Consider the following 23,114-nt stretch of genomic DNA (forward strand, 5'->3'; position numbering starts at 1 on the left):
CACTTCCTTAACGGTGTAGGTATTACGTAGGGTTAATGGCCATCAGCACATGTGTTCTTCCTTATAGTACACTGCAGTCACTACTGAAGGTCAACCACTTAAGTGTTTGTGACATTTTCAAAACGTCCTATGACTTCATCTTTTAATGCTGTGAAAACTAGTTAAGCTGATGTTAGACTATATGGCGGTATTCCGGCAGCGTAAACTATTTGGCAGCAGCAGAACACAAATTGAGTGCTCCCCTTACACTTCTAGCCTCCATAATCATGACTGCAGAATCAATTCTCATTGATTTACACGTAAAATTGCACCATGCTTTTCTACAAATTGAATAATTGCAGCTGCTAAAAGTGAAAAAAAAAAAAAGAAAGAACATTCTTTATTTTGTTAGCCTCACCTTTTCAAAATATTTGATTTCATACTCCAGAATGATTCCATTGGGGCGATCTGGCTCTTGCCAAGACAAAGAGATGCTGTTTTTTGCAATCTTCCCCTTTTTCACATTGGTGACTGGAGAGGGGGCTGCAAAATAGTATAAGTAAAGAGTAGCATGATTAACAGAGCCCTGAAATTACAGCTGTGTATAACTGGCATTCTTGGAATGTAATATAATAAAAACCCCAAAAATTGAATTGTCTTTTAACCTATAAATAATTTTACTTTCTCTCTGTAACATAAGTTTTTACAAATTTTAAAGGGTTTACAGATATAAATCAACTAATTATCCTGAGAATTTTCTCATAATAAAACTGTAGTCACATAGACTCTTAAGTCCACATTTTCTTTATAAAGTTTAGAAATATAAATGAACTTTTTTTATAGAATGAATATATTTTTGATGACCTTAGATCTGTTCTATGTTTCTAAAATTTGGACTCTATTATATAATATATCCCATTATGCTAATATATAAATGATCATCTACATTACCCCATTTTCACAACATTAAGTCTCTTTTTTATCATTTATTATTTTTGAAATCATGTGGGTCCTATAATCATATATAAATTCATACATTAAATAGAGTGGAGATTTTCCTTCAAAAATATGTTACTAAATACGTGGTATATCTTGAAAACAATAGTAAATAAAAGAAACATTTTCTTTCATTCCCATTTCTCCCAAACTTTTCATTAAGAAGATATAAGCAATCACTTATGGTATTCATCACTATCTGCCAGTGTCTATTAAATGACTACTTTTCTGATGAAAATAGAAAAAATATATATGCTATTTCAGATATGTCTGGATATTTTGAATTCACAAACATATGGATATTGATTCAAATACATTTTTATCAATCTGCTGAGACTTTTATAGACTCTGGGCTTGACACCATAAAGAGGTGTTGACTAATATTTTTCTGATGTAGGTGACCTTTATTTTTGCAGTTGTTAGCTTTTACAAAGACATAGACACCATGAACTAAAGAATGGTTTATACGTGTGTGTGTGTGTGGAGAGAGAGCAATAATATATAATATATATCATATATATGTGTATTATATGTATAATGTATATGTAGTAAGATGGAAAAGATGCCAGCCATAATGAGTTGTGTATAACCAGTCATAGCCCTATCTGAACAGTATCAGGCATTTAGTGATTATATATTATATATAGTTATATATGTAATATATAATATATCATATATAAATTATTTATATGTATCATATACATATAGTTTCTAACTATTTTAATTTCCAACATTGTTCAGACAAAATAACACACTGTCCTATTTAATTAATTTTTCCACTCCTCAGAAAATGTAATCAAATCAGAGGCATTACTTTGAGTAACAGACAGCAAGAACAAAGTTTAGAAGAACTGTTTGTTGGGCCCAGTAGCAGTGGGAAAGCAAAGTAGGGGAAGAGGCTGATCACTTAAAAACAGAAATGAGATCTTGTCGCTTCTATGGTTAAAACCCTCCAGTGCCCTTCTGCCTCATTCAAGTAAAACACAAATCTGGAATTGCACACAAGGATCAATACCATGCGGCCCCCTGCATCTTCTCTGGCCTCACCTCCTGCTGTTCTTCAGCAGCTCTGCCCAGGTTTTCTGTTCTTAGGGCACTTCAGACACACTCCTGCCTAAGGACCGTTGTACTTGGCATTCCAGCATTCAGAGGTGCTTCTCCTCCAGACGTCTCCAGGGCTCTCTCCCTCTCTTCCGCGTTTCTCACTGAGGCCTTTCCTATCTATCTACGAGTCGAGTAACCACCTCTCATCCTCAGCCCCTCTCAACTCACCATTCTCTTTGCTCCTTCAGTGTTTTATTTTTTTCCTAGCTCTTGAACCGTATGATATACATATCTTAATTATATTTCCTTTTTCAATCCTTTCAAGTAGAATGTAATTTTTATCAGAGTAGAGATATTATTTTGTTCATTGCTGAATCCCTAGATCTAGAACAGTTCCTGGGACAGAGGGTCCAATAAATATGTATGGAATGAATGATTGGTGGTAAAAATTCAAAGAAATATACACAAAACTTTTATTCTTTATTATTTTATTATGTCAACAAACTCAACTAGGAAACTCAAGGGTGAATTATATCTTTAAATAAAATTAAAATAAATAGAGACAGATGTAATCTATAAGAGAGTAAAATTTAACTACCTATCTAGTGTTTTGCATAGCCATTATAGGGTGATAGCGACTTTGGTACTTTATTTATTTATTTATTTTTGTGTGTGTGTGTGAGAAAATCAGCCCTGAGCTAACATTCAATGCCAATCCTCCCCTTTTGCCGAGGAAGATTGGCCCTGGGCTAACATCCGTGCCCATCTTCCTCTACTTTATATGGGATGCTGCCACAGCATGGCTTGACAAGCGGTGCATTGGTGGGCACCCAAGATCCGAACCTGCAAACCCTGGGCCGCCAAAGCAGAGCGCGTGCACTTAACCACTGCACCACTGGGCTGGACTCTGACTTTGGTACTTTAATGTCTACTGTTATTCTTTTAATCACACAGCTTTGTGACATTCAGGTTCAGCAAGATGCACATTTTCAGCCTTATCTTGTTTTCTTAAACATGTCCAGTTCCACAGAATTTTCTGGAGTACTACAGAATACATAGTGTGCATATAAAGCCAAAATTGTCTAAAAGCATTGAAATCGTAGTCTGTTTACTTCCATGGAAATTGTAATCGACTGGTAGTTCTCACAGTCACATTTTGGCATAGGTTCAAAGTCCCTATAGACTTCCTAGTGAGGGAAAAGTTATGCCATATTCAGCACTGTGAATGTAGCATACAGACGACATGAAACAAGACAGAGGAAGCTATGCGCCCCCTAGTTCATCAGAGCATTTGTAGCAAAATAGCAAATTTACTGAAGTAGAAACAGTAACAGAGGAATAAGGAAGACAGTGGATTTTCTTAATGCATTTTGTACAGTAGTGAATATCTTTATAAATTGTCTTGAATTATGAATTACACTCACTTTCCGATTACCACTATCTATTTATTGCATTATACATCAGTAAAGATCCAAAGACTGTCTTCAAAATTCTTCACTCACTTTACTACATTGCAAACATCCTTCTTTGGGTTGATGTTATTTCTTATAGATAACTGTCAGTTTTCACCTAATAAATTGATGGTGTTGCCACTTTTCTATTCATAAATTGCATTTAACGTGTATGCTCCATGAAGGCAAGGATTAATTTGGTTTGGTTCACTGCTATAATTCCAGCACCAGAAAATTACTTGGTATATAGAAATTTAATAAATATTTGTTGAATGGATGCATGAATGAATGAATGGGAAATATATATGTCATCATATATCATTCAAAACTGAGTCTGTCTCATTTTAGGTGCATACACTAGGATCTTATTAGTTGGGGGTTTGTGCTTTATTTTAAAAGTTAGTCAATTCTTTAATAAAATGATCAACCATTTCAAAGTGAAGCTATCAAATAAATATCAACACAGATATTATCAGCCTGAAGAGGAATACTTTGTTATTTACTTGCATTCATCCAAGGTAAATATAAATTGTGTAGCTTTCAAACACTGCCTGATTTAATAAATGCTTTTTAAATATTTTTATAAATAAAGTATGTTTTATAAATAAAATACTTTTCCAAAGTGTGTTTTCTCAGAGGCTGAATAGTATTCTTCAAAACACGGTTCAGGATGAGGAATAGTTCAGGAATAATTTACTCTGTGACAAGACCATGTCTGAATGATTTAGGTAAAGCTGATCGAAGTGGGGACACTGACAGATCATGGGGACATAATGATGAGGCGCAAATTGTGAATGGTAGCGCTCCTCCACCACTATAAATTCTTTTACAGGTATTATGCACATTAAAATAACTGTAACCAGATTTGTCAGCATCAGGGCATGTTTAATTTCTCTCATTCATCTCCTTCCTGCTACCTTTTGCTCATTCTTTACCTACTCAACCTTTTATGAAGTAAGCCTGGAACAAAATGAGAATGATGACTTAGAGCACTTCTCTTATAAAATTTTGTTGGATGATATTAAGTCATAAAACTATTACCATCCTAATATAAGATGAACAAAAATACTAAAGAAATAGAGTTGTGAATACAAAAAAAATAATTTACCTAACTTCTGAGTTTCACCTTTTGGATATATGGAAACATTCCACGTTGTTTCTGTATTGTAGCTTCTATACTGGAGCTGAACTTGGAGTACCAGTATAATAAGCAAGACACTTATCCTTTAAGCTAGTAATGGTTCCCATTATGGACTAATTTTTTGGTCTGAATTTAAAAAAAATTAATTTAGAATAGTTTTACATTCATAGAAAGATTATGAAGATAGTACAGAGTCCTGATATATCCCACATCTACTGTCCCCTATTAGGAACATCTTAAAATAGTAGAGTACATCAGTCACAATTAATGAAACAATATTGATACATTATTATTAATTAAAGTCTATGCTTTATCAGATTTCCTTAGTTTTTACTTATTATCCTTTTTCTGTCCCAGCACCCTATCCAGTATACCATATTAAATTTAGGTGTCATGTCTCCATGGGCTCCAGTTGGCTGTAACAGTTTCTCAGACTTTGCTTGATTTAATGACTTTGACAGTTTTGAGGCACACTGGTCAGGTATTTTGTAGACTATCTTTCAACTGGTGCTGATTTGATGTTTTCCTCATGATTAGACTCAGGTTATGAGATTTTTGGAGGAAGACTACAGAAGTAAGATGCCATTTTCACTACATTATATCAAAGATACATACCATCAGCATAACATCACTGTTAGGTTAACCTTGATCACCTGACTGAGGTAGGGTTGGTCTCCACTGTGAAGTTATTCTTTTTTCCGGTTTTCCATACTGTCCTCTTTGGAAGGAAGTCTCTATGTGCAGCCTGCACTTAAGGAACGGGGAGTGATGCTCTATCTCTTTGAGGCTAGAATATATGTATAAATTATTTGGAATTCTTCTGTACAGAAGTTTTGTCTCTTCATCTTTATTCTCTTACTTAATCATTTATTTATATCAGTATGGACAGTAGATTTTTTTTAATACTTTGGTTTATAACCTAATACTTTATTTTGTTACTCCAATTGTTAAAGCTTTGACCATTGACTACTCTTTCAGTCAGCTCTTATATCTCTTTGACATACTCCCATCATTGTGGTTTTGTTTGTCTGTTTATTTTTTTTTAACAGTTTTATTTATTTATTTATTTATTTTTTTGTGAGGAAGATCAGCCCTGAGCTAACATCCATGCTAATCCTCCTCTTTTTGCTGAGGAAGACTGGCTCTGAGCTAACATCTATTGCCAATCCTCCTCCTCTTTTTTTTTTCCCCAAAGCTCCAGTAGATAGTTGTACGTCATAGTTGCACATCCTTCTAGTTGCTGTATGTGGGATGCGGCCTCAGCATGGCCGGAGAAGCGGTGCGTCGGTGCGTGCCCGGCATCCGAACCTGGGCCACCAGTAGCAAGCGCGCACACTTAACCTCTAAGCCACGGGGCCGCCCCTGTCTGTTTATTTTCTATATCACTTTCTTACTTTCTGGCACTACAAGACGAGATGCCCCAGGCTCATCTTGCTTATTTACTGCCCTTGTCCTAGAATCAGTCATTTCTCTTATGAGTATTGGTTTCTTTTATTGGAGAATTCTGTTAGAAACCAAGGTATAGATGATAGGTGTGCTCCTTGCTACTGGGATGTCATTGCTTCTAGGCCCTCTCAGCTGATAGAGCTAGGAAATGAATGTGTGTATATTAACCTGTCTATAAGTATTTCTATAATAACTATGTATACATATATACGGATATTAAGCTAAACTTGAATATATACTGATGTCACCAACACTAATCAGTTATCACATGGAACATTCTAGCTTCTTCACCCGACTTGTCTGTAACTTCCCGCTCCAACAGTGGCTCCCACCATCCACCATCCATTTACCTAATTGTTCAATTCCAGTATATAGGTCTAGTGGTTAACGAATTATCTAACCGTGTCTGTTTGATGTAATGATAAAGATACAATGTAGAAATCTCTAACATCTCAACAGCACAGGCAATGATATACAAAACCCTGCCATGTAAAACAGCATGTTGTGCAAACTTTTCAAATACAGAAACCTAGTTTAAGGCACAGTGACCCCAGATGGGAAGGGGTGCCATGGCACAGACAGCTCTGAAGCCAAACAGAATCAGCTTCAAATCCTTTGGCAGCCAGCCATTTTCTAGCTGAGTGACTCTGTTAAGATACTTAACCTCCATGAATGTACTTTTTATCTTTAAAACAGGAACAATGATACAAACTCACCATCTTTTCGTAAGGTTGAAATCTGATTCTGTATGTACAATGTCATACATATGGTGGATACTAATTAAATACTGTGTAATAATATCAGTTTTAAAATATTAGACAATTGTTTAAGAAGCCTTAGATAATGGATTCTCCATAACTCCTTAACCTTTTCAACCTTCATCAATCAAAATTATTTATAGCCTCTTCCCTGAACTTGGCACTGTTCTAGATGTTGGGTGAGATCAAAAGACAAAGTACCTATACAGATAAGATTTTTTTTTTATTTTCTATATCCACTGGATGTAGACGTCTACATTAATAAATTGTTATAGGTAAACTTCCTTGATTATCATAGATTTTTAATGAGCTAAAAGAGTTGGACTTTTAAGTGTTAATTAAATGACTAATAATTCACTTAGTATAGAATAATATCTGAAAACACCATTCATCAGTCCCTGTACCCAATGCTATGTGTGTAGACAAAAATAAATTATAGATAGGATCAAGTATTAGCTACTTGTATTTAAAGAAACAAACAATATACCCCCATTCATTTAACTTATCTACACATATTTTGAGTCTTAAAGCTTTGAGAAAGCTAAAGAAGACAATATTAAAATCCTTTCAGTCTGTGACAGTCCATGAATGTGTTAAAACTTCTTCAGATAGCACTTCTTTTACTTTCCTACAAAGGTCCTTCCACATGAGTAATGTATTGGTTTATTTACATACAAGTTTTAAAAATACATGTATCTTGTGTTCAATACCATAGGTCAAAATTTGGCCAAGTGGATTGTCAATATCTGCCAGCTGGAAGCCACCACTTATCTCTGCTATACTCAGTTCATCGTATTTAGGTGCTTCTTGTTATCCAGGTGGGTCTGGGCCAGTTTTTCCTAAAAATAAAGATTATTAGTCTTCTCTCCAGGAAATTCTGACTCAGAAGGTCAGATGGGCGCCAAGGATTCTGTGTTTTTAATAAATATTCTAGTTAAATTATTTTATCAGTAAAATTTGGGAAATACTGAAGGCAAACCATACTGGGATTAATTATTCTTTTAACAAAATCATGTAAACTTAGAAACTTGAGGCTAGCAACTGGATCCGTGTTGACGTTTTATGAGCTGCTAGTGTCTTAAGGCTTCGACTCTCTATTATTGCCTGTTATCTTGATCTCTGTTACCATATTTGCCTTTCTTCATTTGGGGATTATATTAGTTTTTGGGTTTTTTTTGTAAAGTGATTTGTTTGTTCATTCATACATAACCTGGTTTAGTCCAAACAGATGATGGTCTCCATAAAATTAGAAAACTCTTGTGTCTTTTTCACTATAGCCTGCTTAGTCCTTAGAACAGTTTCTGCATGATACTAGACACATAAAAATCTTTGGTAAGTAAAGAGGTGAATAAACAATTATCTGCTTTCTATTGCATTAGGTTTGTTTGCATTTTTTGGAGTGCTATATAAATGAAGTCACGTAATATGTATTCATTTTGGCTGGGTTAACAAGGGACACGAGGAAACTGTTGAGAAAAATGGGTAGGATCACTATCTTGTTTGTGATGATGTTTCACAGGTGTGTACATATGCTCAAACATCAAACTGTACACTTTATATGCAGTTTATTGTGTATCAGTTATATACCAATGAAGACACTAAAGGGTGTGTGTCTGTGAGTGTGAGTGAGTGTTTGAAATGACAACCTCTTATAATTTATAACTGCTTCTACCCTTGTTGAAGACAACATGATCTTTCTCCTAATTGGACTCCCTCTTTCAAACCTTCCATGCCTTCAGTGATTTCATCTAAGAAGATCCATATCTAAACACCAGAAATATAAAAATATGTGCCCAATGCCTCCTCAAGACTATTTATCAAAATGTGAATTCATTAGAAAAAGTGTAATAAAACAATATTGAAGGTTTTAATTTTGGAAAGAAAAATTTGAATTTATTTTTATAGGCTAGCTATAATCCAAACTTAGTGACTTGAATAAAAATTATTTATGGGTAGTTACTTCTTTGTAGCTTAGGTAGACTGAAATAAATATTATAAAAATTAATGACTACAATCTCTATAGACGATATTTTTGCCTTTGTATTGTACCATAATTTTTTTTTTTTTTGTGAGGAAGATCAGCCCTGAGCTAACATCCACGCCAAACCTCCTCTTTATTTGCTGAAGAAGACCGGCCCTGAGCTAACATCTATTGTCAGTCCTCCTCCTTTTTCTCCCTAAAGCCCCAGTAGATAGTTGTATGTTATAGTTGCACATCCTTCTAGTTGCTTTATGTGGGTCGCAGCCTCAACATGGTGCCTCGGTGCGTGTCCAGGATCCGAACCTGGGCCGCCAGTAGCAGAGAGCGCGCAGTTAACAGCTAAGCCATGGGGCCGGCCCTGTACCATACTTTGATGGTACAATATAAATGAAAGTTGTAAATGTATAGCACGCTATAATAGATTCTTAACTTAAAATCAATTCTAATGAAAACAAATGGTAAATGTTTAAATAAATTCATGAGAAATAGCATAAAGATAAAATAAAATAGAAAGGACCGTCACTACAATTATGTAACCTGGATGTCTAAGTTACTCACTGTGACAAACTGACACTACGTCAACATCGATCCTCATATTGTGAGCAAGCGTTTGGAATACTGCGTTTATGTGAGTTTTCCCCATAAGCCCGTTTTCAGCTTATTTAGTGTGGGAAAAAACATCTTTTAACACCACTGTTAGCAAAATTTCCACATTTTTTAAAAAGGTAGAATCATCTAAATACATTCTGATTTTACATAATCATAACAACTTTGTTTCTTCATATGAATTTAGACACATCTTTTGAAAAATTTCTACCTTAAGGTAAAAAGCAAAACATGATGGATCTCATATTTTATTTGCATGGAAGTGTGCTCAGCGAGGGCAGGGACAGCTCTCTAACTGTCCGGTTTCCTTCACAACTACCCAGTTCTGTTCCGAGTGGCACACTGAAATGGACTGAACTCACGTGGCAGCAATTACAAAAGAAACGGTTAAGAATGTCTATATATAAAACAGCTGTCTGTTGAGCTCAATTCGTCCTGGAAGATTTGTTAAGGTTTGTTTTTGCTTTTAAATTGAAGTTATTTAAAAATTTCTATTTGCTCCCAATCTTTTATTGGTACCATCTGTTAGAGAGTAATTTCCCCATGGTTGGTCACTTTGTGCCATTTCTGCATTCATAATTAGGTGGGGAAACCACAAACATATTTTGAGCTCTCTCCAAAATTTCAGTTTTAGTTAATGTTATTATTATTATTATTTTAAAAATATCATCTGTAGAGAGTAATTTGTCAGCAGTTGCTTTATATTTTTGGCTAAGATTTGGACAGAATTTTACGTGTGTGCCTGTGCATGTGTGTATGTGTGTGGTCCATGTAGTTTAAAGAAATGTAGGTGTAAATAAATCCTTATTTTATTATATTTGTGTATCTATATTTGTATCTGTATCTCTAACTCTCTCTCTCTCTCTCTCTCTATATATATATATAGATGTCATGTGCATCTTTTATAGCTGGTATAATGAAACTACATATAATGATTACTCTCTTCTATTTGCTTTCGAGCACATGAAAGTAAGAAAATGAGTAAATAGATTTCTTAAAGTAAATGAGAAACGCAGTTGCTGAATTAAATTATAAACATATCTGAAATTGTTAAAATGGAAAAATGGGGCAAATATTTTAAAATATATACACATCTAAAATATTATATCATATATTTCATATTTCATATTATATAAGTATATAAATTATGCATATATATACACTTATTCTATACTTAACATACACTTATTACTATGTTGTCATTTGATACCACTGGATCGAGAAAAATAACCAGAGTGCACTGTCAACACACCTGGTATCCGTGGTCTTTTCTAAAGAAAGAAGGCATTTTAGAGGTTTCTTTCCCAAATAAAAATTCAATCTGCTCATTCAGACAAAACCTACAATCACTCCATTTTAAAAGCCTGCAGCTGAATCTTTTGATATATGATCTCAGTGAAGTTTCAAAAAGATCATTCCACAAAAATATGGCTTTAAATGTCAGTAGTTCTAGAGAGAGGACATCCTTTTTAATGAAAAGAATCTATGAACTGAAATGTCCCATTAGGTATAGTTTGGTTTTTTAAAGACTTGAAAATCATAAGAAATTGAAAATTAATTGTTTTCAGTAGAAAATAAAAAAACTTAATTGCAAAGAAGTAATTTTTGATGTAATCAGACTTAATAGTATTAAACCGTATGCTTAAAATATCGTTTTGAAGTCATATTCACAATGATGTTAATTAGAAAAGAAAATGGCAGTAATAAAAATAGAGAACTATGTCACTGGCATTTATAGCCTCCATTTTCCAAAACAATCATGCAAATTAAAAAACAAATATTAAATGTAACAAGGTGTAAAATGATAACATGCCTCTTTCTGGATAACAAAATTAATGCCACACTAAATAAATTATCATAGAATTTGTTTTCCATTTATTACTTCTTATTATCCTATAATAGAATTTTTAGCACACAAAGTGGCCTTAGTGTCAAAGATTATTTAATCTTAATAACCACAGTATCCATTTTATGAGAAACAGAGTTTAAGCAATTTTTACAGTATCCTTTTAAAATAAAATGAGGTTATATATAGCATTAATGTGGCACAGTTGGAAAACTTTAATCAACACAGTATTCTTCAATTACATTATATTCCAGGGAATATAGTCCCATATATAATTTTCAGTATTGTTTATCAATATTAAACCTCAATTATAGGGTATGGCAATTAGTTTTATAGATGGATAAATAGTAATTAGGTCAACATACTCTCATAGCTCGTGTTCTTTTTTTATAAGAAAAAAATTAATCTCCTTCTATAAATCCGCATTATATAAGGTCTTGTTAACCACAAAATACGCCACTAACAATAACAAAGCCATAAAGTGGAAACTTTAATTCAATTCTTAATTACTTCAAGATTTTCACAATCTAAACTAATGTGATGTAGCATTTTAAAAAGGAAAAGAAACACAACATAAATGTAAACAATCCATTTTTTTCATTTCTCTCTTCCCATTGGTCTTAATCTTATATAGGTACATTAGCAATAGACTGATTTAATTCAACAGGAATCATGATAATAAATTATCATTTATCTATTGACTGCTTAAAGATCCAGATTAGATTTCTATTATACCATTAAAGTTCAAGGTCATCATATCTTCTTTCCCTAAATATATTCTCTCTGAGGCCATCTGCAAAGATTCCTTTAACATTTGAAGTTGTGCCAATAGAAACAAAAAATTAAACTTTATGACTACAAAATAACCAGGGAGACCTGAGTAATGTTTATCAGCTGATCTCATAAACATCCCAATCACAATATCTTTAAATAGTATAATTCCTAGCAGCAAGATGACAGCCTGTAACTAGAGAAAATATTAAGATTAATGATTATAGCTAGTCAACCTTTTGAAGTCCAGAAGAAAACCAAATCAAGACCGTCTGTTCCAAATTAGTAATGTTATCAGATATTTAATTCCTCAGCTCTTATCACAGGACTAATTTTAGTGAATCAAACCACATATTCTCCAAGTTGTGGGAAATCTCAGCCAATACTCAAGTTGCATATAATGTCATTTTCTACTTAGAGTGATCACACAGAAATTTCGAAAGCCAGCAAATGTATTTATTTATTTATTTTTGTACTTCTGCACTATTTCTTTGCCACCAGAAGTTCAAATGGCATAAAGTCTTTATTTTTTGTTCCACCAGAGCAGCAGTTTGTGTTCATATTTGCCAAAAAAGAAAAATAAAAGCATAAAATTCTGGCTGTAAAATGCCCAAGATGATGCATTTTGTAAAATTTTAATTAGAAAGAATTAAGTTCACATTTTACTTTGCGAAATGTTTAACAAATGTTGGCTAAGCAAATGCCCAAATACATTCATTGATGAATAAAGGGTTAAAGGGACTTTATAACTACCTTACCATGATAATGCACTGCATTTATAGTAAACATTATATGCCAGACACTTGACAGTCCAAGCACTTTATATACATTAACTCATTCAATCCTTTTAACGTCCCTAGGAAGTAGAGATTATTACCATTCCCTTCTGAAGCACAGAAAAGTTAAGTAACTTGTATAATCAGCCCAACAGGAATTGGCAGACCTAAGCAGCTTGCTTCAGAGTTTGTATTCTTAAGCATTATGCCATAGAATAATAAAAGAATCCCTCATAACAGAGATGTTACATTTAGTACTTACTTGCCCATCAGATTATATTCAAGATTACTCAGATTATCTAATTTTTTCTTTAAATAGCCTAACCTCTTAATTTGTGTTCAATTTCTTTAATGTCTTCCAAAGCCAATTACAGACAACAAAATGTAACAACAATCTCTGATAAAAAAATTGGGCAACTCTTTATTGTCATATATACCGTATTCATTCTGTGACTTACGATTGTGTCTATTCTCAATTGTATTACCTAAAGTAATAGTTCATGACCATTTTATCTACCATAACACAGCTAAAAGATAGCATTCAAATGTGTGAGAGCTCCCTATATATACTTCTGTACCGATGAAACTTGAAAATTATCTTCTGGAAATAAAGCCCCAAGATAAATCACCCATCCTCACAAGCATTAACAGTACATAGGTAATGACTTTCTCCATGTGCATGCACCATAGATAAGATGAACTATGGATTTTGAGCAATTCCTGCATGCTAGATGCAATTTAGTCTTCTTCACCACTCAAAAATGCATATTTAAACACTTTGAGGAAAATATCATACACATAGCCATGAATATCCTCTAATTCATATATATTTAAAAATACATATTTCATAAACTTTTAAACTTTATGGTTATTAAGTAATAACTTGCAAGAAGTTAGAACAATAGAACCTGCATTGTCTGCACTGTGGAGTGTCACAGCAGAGATGTGGAAAACTTATGTAGATCTCTCCCTCATTTGTACTAGCGCATTCTTTTCCCTAAAACTCAAACCACCTCTCTCTGTCTTGAGGTCTTTTAAGAGGCCCCCAGGGGGAAAAAGAGTGGTATCAGAAACCCTCCGCTCCTCTTCCCTCCCTTCCTTCTTTCCTAATGTCACTGAAAAACTAACGTGTCAGAGAATACTGACTTGAACTGTTACAATCAATAACTCCATATGTCCTGGTGAGTAATCATAAAACTGGAAATATTAAAAATAAATTCTTTGAAATAATATTAGATAATATAGAGATAGAAAGTTAAACCATTCCTCTGAGAATCTGTTTACCTGCCTCCCAGACTATATAACTCTTGAGTACGGTGAGTGGCCTCATTTGTCTTGATATCTTCTGCAACTAGAAAAAGAACCAACACGCGGTGGACGCCCAATAAAAAAACGATCCAATCAATCATGAAGCCAGTGAAACAGGAAACTGCTACAAGATATTTTTGACAAGTAGTGAAGATGTAATATCATCATTAAAAACATAATGGAATCTTAGTTTTTGAAAATCTATGGGTAAAACTGACAAATGCCATTTTGCTTGTATGGGAGCTTTTACTTAAAAGCCCAAAGGAAGTAAACTTGAAAAGAGACTTCATGACATTATGTTACAAATTTGATTCTATCTTATGAATAAAAATGAAACAAGAATAACGAATTCTTGTGAATACGGGGAAGAATTGGGACAGGTGAAAATTACTAAGTATTGCAATAAATATAATTTTTAGTGCACTTTACAAAGACATGGTTATACATAACTGAGTGTTATAACATCATGTTTGTAAATGCAGAAAATTACTGAAGATAGAGAAGTGAAGTAAGTCAGAGCAACTTGTGATCCAATAAAATCATTCAAAATTACTGGAAGCAAGGTTTATTGACACTTCTTTGTAGAGAATGTCTATGGTTAATTATTGGAAGCAAAAGTCAGAATACTTCATATACCCTAGTTGAGAATCATCTTAACTAGCCCTAGATTGCTATGTTGAGTTCTTGTTTCAGTTAAACTCTTTGTCATTTTTCTTTATTTGTTTGCCGTTAGTCCATTATCACTTCCTACTACTGCTGTTATATCTGCCCGGAGCAGACTGTATCTTAGTTTTTGAGAAAGTAGGTAAAAAAAATTACTACATAAATGCATAAATATATATATATATATAATAAATATATAATGCATGAATACATATGTAAATATATTTAGTGCCTGTGTTTTAAGTACTAATGACTTATAAGGAGTAGAATTAGGATTTAAACATAGATATGTCTGATTCTAAAGGTAATTCGCCTGCTGCTTCTGTATATAATATACAGAAGCTTCTGAAGCTTCCGTATCTATAATATATACATGCGTCTATATATAATAAGGTTTATATATATATAAATTATAGTCTCTTTCTTTGAATTTTACTAAACACTACATTATATATACATAACTATGCATATACATTATATATACAGATTATTATATATTAATACATTATATACACAGATACATACATGTATATATATATCTGTATATAATAATCTGTATATAATATATGTGTATAATATGCATATAACAATCTGTGTATAATAATGTTTACCCACTAATTTTAAAGCATTGTATATAATTAAGTGTCTAACTTAAAGCAAGATAAAGAAACGTTAGGGGGGCCAGCCCCATGGCGTAGCGGTTAAGTGCATGCACTCCACTGCTGGCAGCCTGGGTTCAGATCCTGGGTGCACACCGAGGCACCACTTGTCAGGCTATGCTGTGGTGGCGTCCCATATAAAGTGGAGGAAGACAGGCACAGATGTTGGCCTAGGGACAGTCTTCCTCAGCAAAAAGAGGAGGATTGGCATGGATGTTAGCTCAGGGCTAATCTTCCTCACAAAAAACAAAAAAAAAAAGAAAAGAAACGTTAGGTACATTTTAGGACTGAAATAGATTCTTCTTAGTTCATTAAAACACTACATGGTATTTATTTTTAACATAGTTTTCTATATTTTGGTGACCTTAAAAATGACTTCAATAATACAAACACACTCCTTATTCTGTAAAAATAGAATCTAGATATAATCAAGGTAAAATTTAGGAAAAGCATGTATATATACAACAAATTATTCTAAGGCCCAGTCTAATTATTAGACCTCTACTTGGTGAAACCTAAGAGCATGCCAATATCTTTGATATTTCCTTAGAATGTATTATCATAAACATAGTTTGGCCAGAATATAGGCTTATAATGCTCTAACCTATTCACCTAGAAATTTCAACACAACCCTGCCACAACATCTTATTGCATTAGTCTCCTATTACTGCTTTCACTAACAATCACACACTTAGTGGCTTAAAAAAACACAAATTTATTCTCTTACAGTTTTAGGGGCCAAAAGTCCAAAGTCAAGATGCTGGCAGGGCTGCATTTCTTCTGAAGGGTTCAAAAGAAAACCTATTTCCTTGTCTTTTTCAGTCTACAGAAGCTGCTGGCTTTGCTTTTCCCCAGTCCCTTCCTCCATCTCCCAAGCACACCACTCCAGCCTCTGGTTCCACAGGCACATCTTTTCTCTAGCTCTAACTCTATTGTCTCCTTTTTATAAGGACCCTCATAATTATACTGGGCCTGTACTAATAATACAGAATAACCTTTCAATCTTAAAATCCATAACTTCATCACATCCACAAAATCACTTTTGCCACGTAAGGTAGCATATTTAAAGATTTCAGGGATTAGGATGTGGACATTTTTGTGGGGCCATTAGTCAGACTAACAGACGTATACATATTCTGATTTTCACCCTATTTGTTGTGTTTTATCTTTATCATTTTATAGGCTTTGCCTGCTCACTTAATACTAAATTAAGACAATATATTTTTGATAACATCTCTATTGTGGAATTGTTAAATGCACCTATCAAATTATATTACATATACATATCAAAACACTTACCATGGAATTACTTAAACACAGCTGGCATATTAATATCTTATTTGTATTTATGTATGTAGAGTTTTTTCTTGGAAATTGACCTAATGTTTTCTGAAACATCATCAGGTATTTTAAAAATGTATCCATTTCCTTTGCTCCACCTCCAAATCACTTTTCCATTCATCTCATGCCTTCTACAAAAATTACTGCAATCTTCCATCAACTATTTGTCATTTCAATGGACGAAGCAGAAAAATTCCCCCTTGAATCAAAGATTGTTGCCTCATATAATGTTGCAACCCATTTCACCAACAGATTGTAAGGATGAAACCAAACTGTTGACTATTTTTTATAGGACCATGAAGTACTCAATCCAGGGCATGCTCTTCAGGAAGAATTTATTGACTTTTCCAGCTTGTTCCAGAAAATGCTCTGGTGAGACACAATGCTTTTTTTAAGATATAGTGAATAAAATAAAGTACATAAATGAGACAACACAAAAAAATATAGATTCCTATATTTTTTATTGTGCCCCTTGTGTGAAAATTGTGGTATATGTGGGTGAAAGAATTTACCATTAACAGACAATATTACATAAAATAACCACATAAAAGAAAGAGCAAATCACCTATAGTATCCAAATCCTGACTAACACTTGGTTATGAACTAAATATCCACCCCGGGCAGGTTCATGAATGTTGTATTATCACACATTAAATCCCAACTTATCATCACCGAGAATTTAAGATTTGCGTAATAGGTGGTTGGGACCAGTACCCGATTTGTATCCACTGTTACTGGTTTCTCAGCACAGAGTGGAAGCAAATGCATTGATTAGATCACACATATGGGCCAAGGATAATATTTGCAGCATTTAGATGAAGAAGTATGCTTTAAGGCATAATAAATAGTCATAATACCATTTATATGGTCTTTTTCATCTTCAAAGGATTTTTTTTAAGTAATAGAAGAAACTAAGAAATCAAAATATTACAGGCTTAGTTGCTGATTCACATGCCATAAGGAGAGAGCTGAGGTATAAAATTACATTGACAGATTCTAGAAATACTCCCAAGAAATTAGGGTTTATAAACAAAGCATTTTTCTAGATGTGGGCTGTTGTACTACTTCCCACTTCTTGCTCTCTGAAAAGTTCTTGTGCTTGCTGAAAACCTCAGATCTGGAAATTAAGGCGAGCTTCCATTCTAGGCCTGCCACTATCTTAGCATTTGGGGAAAATCACTCAGCCTTTTTATGTATAAAATTAGGCTCCTAGACCAGACTTTCTATTATTCTCTCTAACACTTAAAAAAATCCTACAAGCATAGAAATGAAGCCCTGGAAGGAAAAAAAAAGTCCACTCTGAATTGATCAGAAAAGCCCTGATACATGGTAATCTGTCTTGACCGTCACTCCAATTAAATGCCTGCATTAATGAAAATCACCTATTCTATAAAATTTTAAATATGATTTTTTCAACCTTTGGGTCCTAAACATTTATTATAACGTTAGAATTGAATTAAAAACATTTCCTCACCTGATGGTAGACACTATAATATTCTCAATGGACAAAGATAGTTAATTGTTAACTATACACAAGGTCAAGTTCTGTTTGGTGAGGTAGACTAAGCTGTTTTAGACAAGAGTTGCTTAATTCAATCTACACTTATTGGAGGTAGTCATTTTGGGCAACTTCATCTTTTGAGACAGAGCTGTTCTGATGAAATAGAACTTGGGAAATTTCGAGCCTCTCTCTATATATAATTTTAATGGAATGATTTGTATTCTTTAGACAGTATTCAATACTTTGGAGGAATGTTTCTATGTTTTCTGACCAACTACTATAAGGGTTTGCTAAAGCAGCGCTACAAACAAGCACCAAAAAGTGTAACTAATCATTTGTGATACATAGTTTCTTCAGGGCACTTCTATTTTAAATCTATATCTTATCCCTTATATTTTTAAAATTTCTCTTTACTTAAAGGATGCAATGATTACATCTCTTTGTGATTAAATCATCCCCAGATAAGATAATGGAGGGGAAATCCAAAGAGTCTGATAAAACAAAAATGATTTGGCATTCCATGTGTGTTAAAAGTAAACTAGTGTGAGGGGTCGGCTCAGTGGTGTAGTGGTTAAGTTCCTGTGCTCTGCTTTGGTGGCCCAGGGTTCGCGGGTTCAGATCCCAGGCGCAGACCTACACACCACTTGTCAAACCATGCTGTGGTCACGTCCCATATACAAAGTGTAGGAAGATTGGCACAGATGTTAGCTCAGGGTGAATCTTCCTCACCAAAAATAAATAAATAAATAAATAAATAAATAAATAAATAAATAAGAATGTAGAGTGAGAAGCCATAGGAGGAAATTTTTTTAAAAAATCACTAAAAAAAAAGTAAAATAATTTGAGACAAATTTTTTTTTCTGAATATGGACAAAATTCAGTAAAATATTCTTAGATTCAGCAGCTCAGTACATATTTTAAAATGTACATATTTTAAATCAGCATGAGATCATATATACGTAATAATTACCACAAACATAACTAACTTTGGCTATTTAGACATGAGATTATCTATCCGTAACTAACCTGCACCTACCGAGACTTGGAAAGTTTAATGACTATGTGATCAATTATATAATGCCAAAGTTGTTTTTTCCCCATAATTTGCTACTCATTTCTTTTCTTTTTATTCTCTCATGAGTAAATGGTACCAGGCTTTTGATCTGTGTATTTCCATCACAATAACGTGGTAGGGGAGAAAAGGAATCTCTTTTTACAGCGTTCACTGCCAGGAATTTATGAATGATCTGCTAATTTCTGTGTGTGTGCCTAACTATAGAGAAAAGGGCATTTCATGAATATGTAAAAAAGATAAAAAAATAAAAAGCAGTATTTTCTAATAGGAAAAACTAAGTACTACCACTGTTATAATTTATTTTCACTTTCCCTCTTTACCCATGAGTTACAAAGGCATTTTTCTCAAACTTATTCCAGAATCTCAGCTCAAAATATTCTTGCAAAGAAGACAAATAGAGCTGTCATACTGGGTTTACAAGTTCTTACAAAGAACGTCTGGCTTCCTGCCAGTCAGAGCCTATTCCTTATTGTACTCAGTGGCCCCCTTCTTAAGTTCTGGGAAACCTTTCCAAGTGAGCCTTAATGGTGTCAACCACCAATCATTAAGGTTAGGAATTCATTTCTTCAGTTCATTAAAGGTACATCAAATTTTGGACAATCCATAAATAGTAATGAAGGTCTTTTCATTGTTATAGATATTAAAGTAAAATTGATCATATTTTACCAGAAGTATCAAGAAAGAATACAATTTTTTAAAATCCATAATGATTAGGGAATGGCCCAAATTTCTGATATAGAAGCAAAATTACCAATCCCACTAGCTGAAAGTCATTCATAGGATTTCAAATCTGTTGTTTTCAATTACAAAATTGGATTCCGTATTGGATTCTAGAGTGAATCTGGAATCCAGCTTAAGTTCTGCCAAAATGTAGTAAAAACAGAAATCCTATCAGTGCCTCAGTATATACCTTTATAGAATTGGGATTCTGTCTCTCTCACCTAACTCACAAGGTCACAAGGAGTTGATGCCATACTAAATGTAATCTTAAAATCATAAAATCTTTATATTAAAGAAAACATATCATGAATTTACAGAGTTAAAATTGAAGCATCTATTTCCTTTTTCTCTCTCATGGCGTCTTAACCAAATCTCAAAGGCTTCATTCTTTGTCCTTTCAAAACTGTGTCAAAAATTAAATCCTCTGGTTTCAGAATTGAAAACACTATTTACCTTTTCATAAAACACCATAGTAGGATCACTCTTACATTTAATTAGATACTTGCTACCATGTGCCAGACACTATTTTAATTACTGGAAAAACAGCAGTGAAAAACCTAAGTAGGTCCCATTCCTTCTTGAAGCTTACATTCAAAATGCGATCAATTTATCTATAAACTCATTCATTTAATGATGAAGAGGCCACCAAAAACAATCATCCCAATACCTCAAATGTTCTGTTGAGCTCAGATTACTGCAAAAGTCTCACATCCATCTTTTCAACCTATTCTTCCCTATGTAAATTCCCTGCATCAGTTAAATCAATTAATCAGTTCATAAAGCCCATTCACTTCTTGAAATTATACATATAAACATGAATAGTAACGTAAACGTAGATGTGAATATATGTATACACACTTGTATATGTGTATATACATATACATATATGTATATATTTTCACATTTTTTTCATCTTGTTTGGAATGCTTTCCCAGATCTGTCTTCTAAAATATGAGCCAAAGGTTATGGAAACATAAAGAAGATAGTGGATAACTACATGGAGTTGAGGATTGTTATGAAACGATTTAAAGAAAGAAATATGTAGGTTGAAGCTAAAAATTTAAATTTTTCCATTAGGCAAAAAAGGCAAGGACCATTTGGACTGAATAAATGTAAGTATACAGACTAAGAGTTAAGAAAAAGTTACATCATACTCAGTGATGTTTGGTATTATAACGGATATGTGTGGTGGGCGAAAGCAGGAAAAGAAGCTGGAATACGAGTTGAAAACCAGATTGATAATTAGGATAGTTGCACTGTTGTTTTGGCTGTCATTATTATTATTGTTACTATTTTATTTTTGGTGTAAATCCAGTGCCTCCAAATAGATTATGAGCTCTTGAAGACAGTGCTCAGTCTTCTACAATTTTATATCCCCAAATCCCAATGCAAGCAATTGTACACAAGAATTACTGAACAAACGTTCACTAGGATTTGAATAATAGGATATGAATAGCTAGAAAATAAGAGAGAAAGAGAATTTTACCAAATAAAATGTCCAAAGGCTCAGATGTGCAAAATAGCAAAAGGCAGTAAACTGAAAGAGCATTAAAGAGATTGTCCTCTTTAGATGGAAGGGCTTGCATTAGCAGGTGTTTGGATAACAAATTCAACAGTTATGTTAGAACCAAAGTACCACAGCCTTTATAAATCAGACTGATATTAGATTGCATTGCAGGCAAGAAAACACACACACACACATACGTGTAGTCTACTTATCTACGTATATAAAGGATATATACATATAGGAGCTAGCATCATGGAAGTGTCATAGTAGGAAGATATCCTTGCCAAAGTATGCAGAATGTCTGGGATGGGAAGGAGGTTGGTAGACTATATGAGATGGTGGGAAACCACAAAATCATGGCTTTCAAGAAAAAAAAAATAAAAAGCAAAATGGGCCCTGATAGATCATTTTGCCATTTCTTAAATAAGCTGTACTCTTTTTCCAAAGGAGTTACAGTGCTATAACTGCTCAAAGTCAAACCCTACAACCACCCCCTCCCTATACCCCTTTTTATGTTATGAAAAATGAACACTTAGTTGAAAACCTCAAGGATCTCATGTTCCCTATACCGACATAGATTAAATTGACCACAAATTAAATCGATCACAAATATCCACTGATTCATTTCTAATACATATTTTTTTTTCAATCTTTCCTCACTTTTATTACAATGCCACCATAGATCAGGGCCTTGCAATCTTACTGGACTATTTCAGCAGCCTCTAAATGGTGAAATGCGGCCATCACCTGAAAAGTTCAAGCCCCTTAGCCTGGCACACAGAGACTTGGACCCTTCTGAAGCCTGTGTGTCTGGTCTCACCTCCTTTTTACTGTCCTACCAGACACATTCATGCCAGTCATCCAGATTTTCCTGTTCAACCCTGACTGGCAGCAACATTTTAAAATTCTGGAGGCCAACGGGAGAGACAAATTCCACAAAGGTATGAAGGAGGCTGGGAAGTGAAAATTAAATTTTTTTTTTTTGAGGAAGATCAGCCCTGTGCTAACATCTGCCAATCCTCCTCTTTTTTTGTGGCTGAGGAAGACTGGCCCTGGGCTAACATCTGTGCCCATCTTCCTCCACTTTATATGGGACGCTGCCACAGCGCGGCCTGCCAAGTGGTGTGTTGGTGGGCGCCCGGGATCTGAACTGGCGCACCCTGGGACGCCGCAGCAGAGTGTGCGCACTTAACTGCTTGTGCCACCGGGCTGGCCCCAAAAATTAATTTTTGAAACTAGCTACAAGATGGCTAGAAGTTTTATTTGAAAAAAAGTAGGAATATCAGCTCAAAATCAATAAAAAATAAAAAGAAGAAAAAATTAAAAGTTGTAACTGCAAGAAATTATAATAATGTGTAATTATGAAAAAGGTGTGAACGTTCAGAACTCTAGTTGAGGAGGAAGAGGCAAATAAAAGAGAAGAGTCGAGGAGCCAGTCTGGTGGCGTAGTGGTTAAGTTTGGGCGCTCTGCTTTGGCGGTCTGGGGTTCGCAGTTTCGGATCCCGAGCGTGGACCCGTGCACTGCTTGTTGGGCCATGCTGTGGT

The 23,114-nt window shown here is 34.1% G+C and overlaps 1 protein-coding gene across 1 annotated transcript in view; it reads right to left on the bottom strand.

The window, feature by feature from the left end:
* EPHA5 (EPH receptor A5) overlaps window positions 1–23,114 on the bottom strand; it is a 321,239-nt gene that overhangs the window by 91,038 nt on the left and 207,087 nt on the right. The window contains exon 6 of the mRNA XM_058547172.1: window positions 398–522. Coding sequence (XP_058403155.1) covers window positions 398–522 — 125 coding nt within the window. The remainder of the gene's footprint in view (window positions 1–397; window positions 523–23,114) is intronic.

The sequence above is a fragment of the Diceros bicornis genome, chromosome 8, assembly GCF_020826845.1.
Source record: "Diceros bicornis minor isolate mBicDic1 chromosome 8, mDicBic1.mat.cur, whole genome shotgun sequence".
Classification (NCBI taxonomy): Eukaryota; Metazoa; Chordata; class Mammalia; order Perissodactyla; family Rhinocerotidae; genus Diceros; species Diceros bicornis.